This window comes from Dipteris shenzhenensis, chromosome 14 (assembly GCF_047967505.1).
Source record: "Dipteris shenzhenensis isolate YYH24624 ecotype China chromosome 14, Dip_SZ_1.0, whole genome shotgun sequence".
Lineage (NCBI taxonomy): Eukaryota > Viridiplantae > Streptophyta > Polypodiopsida > Gleicheniales > Dipteridaceae > Dipteris > Dipteris shenzhenensis.
In genome coordinates, this window is record NC_141609.1 from 14,077,385 (window position 1) to 14,082,243 (window position 4,859).

Genomic DNA, 4,859 nt, shown 5'->3' on the forward strand with positions numbered 1-4,859 from the left:
ATATTGTTTATGTAGTTTATTAGGAGGTTGTTTCTTTGTACTAACCCCTCCGCAAATTGTGTCATCTTGCAGCTTGATATCGTGGGCAGGTACCCTACTCCTGTCAAGACAGCCTACCATCGCCACCATCGCACCAACTGTTGTAATAAAAATGCAAACTTGACTTCTTACAACTGTAGCTTGGCAATTCGATGTACGGCTCCTTGAAAGTGGAGTCAAACTCGTTATCTTCTAGACATTGAACATGTGTTCATTGCAATTACATGCGGATTATTTAAATGCAGATAATAATCTCCAACCATCTGATTTGCTTATCTTACTAAAACTAGAACCTCACATCCAACAGACTACATAGACAAACAAAAGTATGTCGCAATCACTACGTTCCAAGGGATGGGTTTATCGCTGCTGTACAAGCACAAACTTCCCTTGTCATACAGAATGCTCACAGCCCCTGGCCTCGAAATGATTATGGCATGAAATCCAAGGAAATCAATGTTTATTATTTCAATATACAACACTAAGGCATGCCACCTCCACACTAACGCTCGGGTTACCTGACTTTCGTTTTAGGAGACTTCAAATTGACATTCTTGGACATTCACAAAAGCAAATGCAATTACCAAATCTCATGGAACAACATCGTTTGCACTTAGCGAGTAGGGAGGACCCAACAACAATCTACGGATCTCAAATTGATCATATATGGTGGACAAATGTGCCCCTTACCACAATAGCTATATTGGGACAACTCAAGCGTATTGGACTGAACATAGTCCTAGCTAATGTTAGGGGTACATGTATGGATTTTGAAAAAAATGCAAATTGATATAAACCAAAAAAACTGGTTACAAACATACTATTCAAGCAAGGCTCTAACTGGAAAAGCTATTTTGCAGAGAGCATGGGATATTTGCAAAAACAAGGTGGGCAAAAAAAAACCAGGAAGAACATTTTATTTCCCCAAAAACTTTTTTGCAAAACTATATTTTGCTGTAAAAGATATTGTATCAGTCAGCTTACAAACTTGTGTATTGACGTGCTCGCAGTTGGCATTCCAAGTATTAGCAATAATTTGTTCTTATTCTTTGCATATTTTCTTGCTTCCATACAATATTGGGTTTTAAGCTTCTAGTTGGAATGTATGCTCCCATGCTTGAAGAAAGTTAAAAAAATGTACAAGCCTGGCATATGCCAAATAATAATTTCTCAAATTGCAATACAGATATGACTATTTACATTTGTGTTATATATCGGTGTTCTATCTATTCATTTTACTACTTTGTGTCGATCGAAAATCTTACACTTTTGATTCATGTTCTCAGTAGGAAGTGGGAATAAGGATCAACAAGAGAGATAGCCAAGGAGGGTGCAAGATCTAAGGATGATATTTCATCCTCTTCTAGCCCACAACACAGTATTACATAAGTTGTAGGGAGTAGAAGCCTTGATGGACCTTATGTCGCGTGTCATGTTCATATGTTTTTCTCATCTTCTTTTCCCCTTTAGGGATATTTCATTTAACAGTATGGTCTAAGTTCCATTTTATAGTAGCTAAAACTTTGCACTAGCCTCTACTAGGCTTCATGCAAATTTCCTAAGAGGTTATAGGGTATGAGTAGGAAACTTCAGCTTGTTAAAGTGACATTTTTCTAGATTGAAAAGAAAGAAAATTTTTAAGAATGCTATTCATTTTACTACTTTGTGTCGATCGAAAATCTTACACTTTTGATTCATGTTCTCAGTAGGAAGTGGGAATAAGGATCAACAAGAGAGATAGCCAAGGAGGGTGCAAGATCTAAGGATGATATTTCATCCTCTTCTAGCCCACAACACAGTATTACATAAGTTGTAGGGAGTAGAAGCCTTGATGGACCTTATGTCGCATGTCATGTTCATATGTTTTTCTCATCTTCTTTTCCCCTTTAGGGATATTTCATTTAACAGTATGGTCCAAGTTCCATTTTATAGTAGCTAAAACTTTGCACTAGCCTCTACTAGGCTTCATGCAAATTTCCTAAGAGGTTATAGGGTATGAGTAGGAAACTTCAGCTTGTTAAAGTGACATATTTCTAGATTGAAAAGAAAGAAAATTTTAAAAAATGCCTATACATACCAATTACATAGGCAGTGGACGTTTCTTAGTGCAAGAAATTGCATCTTGTTGCATGCATTAAATTGATGCACCTAGCAAGATGAATAATAATAGCAACATATGCTTTTGGAGTGCTGAGAAGCAACATGTCATTCCCACAATATCAATCCTGAGGTTCACCACACAAGAACCCAACAACTCTTTAGTTGCAAGTTGGATTAAATAAAAACTTTAATGTCACAGTTTGGTATACAATACAAATAAAACACAGGATCATAAGGCGAGAAAGGAGCAATGTAGTAGCATGACATTTAAACTCACAAAAGCAAATTATATGTTATGGTGGTATAAAGTAACTACTAAATAAATTATTGCAGCTTTCTTGTTTCACAAAGGCGAGAAGCCAAGAATCCAGTGCTTATGTGCACTTGTGCTCTCTTGTATTTTATACATTACAATAGAGAGCTTATATTACATTTTCCATTCCAACGTGTGTGAAGCTTTGTTCCACTTGGCCAATTGTGATATTAGCCGATCCAAGTACAACCATAGTACAAACCGTAAAGGTTTTTTCGGACTATGTTACATAACTGAAGGTTTATAAGCCTCATGGATGCTTATGGAACTCTTCTTTCTTTCTGTTTGTACAGAAATTCGAGACAAATTCTGAGGGATCTCTAATCACCAGAACATTTCACGGCGTAAGAAACGCTCCCTATCAAATGCACATGGAGCAGAAGTGTCTTCATGATCTTCTCCGCATTGATCTCTGATCAGCGAGCTGCCGCAGAAAGGGCGGCACTCCTTTCTGTACCCGAACGCCTCCACAGATGGAACACTGGAATGTAGAACAGCAAGGACAAGTTCAAGCAATTAAGCTCTACAAACAGTTCTGCTGGCAGGAATCACGCCTGTTCTTGGAGTGCCCAGTTTTTCCTTACCTTCCTCGTGCAGGAGCCAAAGCATGACGGACATGGGTCTGTCCGTTTCATCTTGCCTTCCCATGTGATAATCCCCCGGCCTTCACAAAGGCCACAACGTTCTATACCATATCCCTCGCAACTAGAGCAAATGGTCTGCTCGCCATACAAAACAAACAGGGTACATGAAATGGCGTCGCGACTGTGAAACACGTTTCAGAAGCTGCAAGCGTATCTTTGTAGATAAAGAAGCAGGTTGATGCAGTGTAAAAAACACAACACCGGCAGAGGCCGTTCTTAAAATTAAAATGGCTCAGTCAGAATGGGCACAATCGTAGTTAAAGTTTACCGTGGGAGCATTGGATAGAACGAGCAGCCCTGCCATCTGCAAAAGAGCAGTTAACCCCAGCATGAGCACAACAAAAGCTATGTGCACAGCCGTCGCCCCTGCACAAATTAGCGCGCATTAAGACCCATTGGAGCTCCGATCTCATGCGTTTCTAAGGAAATCGCGTCTCGGGCGGCAATACCTTTGAAATCCGTCGCCGTTCTAGAGGGTACAGCCGCTGCCATCTGAATAGCTGCTCCATTTCTAATCGCTTGACGACGAGAAGATCTGGATGATTGTGAGACAGACAAATATGAAGGTGAGGACCTATAGTCTCTCCTTAGCTCCAGCTCTTGCCCCCTGCCTGCATCAAGAGAGAGGAAACTAAGCTCTTCCAGTAGGAGATTCAACTGATCGCACAAATTCATGCTGTTAAAGCGAAAAGACGAAGACCGACCAGCAAACGTGGGGCTGTCTTCATTGGCAACTTTCAGTGCTGCTCCTTCAGGAGATGAGGACTTCGTAGGAGAATCAATGTCGCGGAATTCCGAAGATGTGTAAGTGTCCCAAGGAGCAGCAGGTCTCGCTGCAATGGCTTCAGTGCGTAATCTGCCTACTTCACCGGGACCTCTGCTTAGACGAGGAAGAGGGTCCAAAGGATCGTCTAAAGGAAAGATGATGCACCTACATTACCAAGGCATTTCGACGAAAGAACTCAGCAGAAACATCGAATTTTCCAAACCGTTCAGGCTAACATCGTCTCAATTAACCTGGATCAGCGACCTATCGCTCGCCTGCTTCCAGCTATAATACGCGAATTCGCAAAACATTCTAGGAGCGGCTAGACAACCGCAGAGGGGCAGCGGAAGACCTGGCAGTGAGAGGAATATGCTGTCGCGGGCTATCTGAGTGCGCGTGATCCACGGAAAGCTTGGCGTCGCGGGAACCGAAGAGGCTGGAATCGAGGTAAGCGGATCTGCTAATGGCAGTACTGGGAGGTCGAGAAGGAGGGGTAAGGTGATCGGGCCGGCAAAAGAGGTAATTAGTGGATGAGGAAGGATCGGTGTGGCTACTGAGGGTGAGGGAGTCGAGGAGAAGAAGGGATGTTGCCATGCAAACGAAGAAAGGGAAGGGGGAAAGAGAGAAGTGGGCAGAACTTGGGGGCTATGGCTATGGCGATGGCGATGGCAAGCTTGGAAGCTATGGCTATGGCGACGAGGAGCAAACTCGACGTTGAAGTAGAAGATCTATCAACTTATTGAAGAAGAATCTCGTTATCGTTATTATTATTATTATTATCCAAAACCGTACCGTCAACGTGGCATTTCTTCCACCATAACCTTAGATTCTTTCCCTTGTGGCTACACCGAACCGCCAACATCAATTATCCAAACCCTTCACATATCATGCCTATGGGTATGGCACCTCTCCACATATCATGCCTATGGGTATGGCACCTCTCCACACTCCCTGACCTGTCAGCAGTTAATGGAGTTTTAACTTGGTGAGCTCACGG

General features: G+C 42.1%; 1 protein-coding gene across 2 annotated transcripts; it reads right to left on the bottom strand.

Moving 5' to 3' along the window:
• Nucleotides 1-2,423: 2,423 nt before the first annotated feature.
• LOC147894224 (uncharacterized) lies at nt 2,424-4,586 on the bottom strand. Of its 2 annotated transcripts, none has more exons than XR_015542053.1 (6): nt 4,215-4,586; nt 3,801-4,027; nt 3,546-3,707; nt 3,365-3,400; nt 3,037-3,171; nt 2,424-2,933 (listed from the first exon to the last, which is right to left on the bottom strand). XR_015542053.1 is itself a non-coding variant. In XM_087384334.1 (6 exons), exons 1-6 carry the CDS (start codon nt 4,454-4,456, stop codon nt 2,841-2,843), a joined length of 957 nt encoding a protein of 318 aa, XP_087240460.1. In that variant the 5' UTR covers nt 4,457-4,586; the 3' UTR covers nt 2,426-2,840. The 2 variants fall into 2 exon arrangements, 1 of the variants encoding a protein (XP_087240460.1); XM_087384334.1 differs by having other exon boundaries at nt 2,426-2,933; nt 3,365-3,462.
• Between the last annotated feature and the right edge of the window lie 273 nt (nt 4,587-4,859).

Bases quoted from the DNA above. Each gene is read 5' to 3' on its own strand.
- LOC147894224 (XM_087384334.1), bottom strand. From the start codon at position 4,456: ATGGCAACATCCCTTCTTCTCCTCGACTCCCTCACCCTCAGTAGCCAC. The intron at 4,028-4,214 runs GTCTTCCGCTGC...TTGGTAATGTAG, and splicing joins CATATTCCTCTCACTGCCAG to GTGCATCATCTTTCCTTTAG. The intron at 2,934-3,036 runs GTAAGGAAAAAC...TCTACATTCCAG, and splicing joins TTGGCTCCTGCACGAGGAAG to TGTTCCATCTGTGGAGGCGT.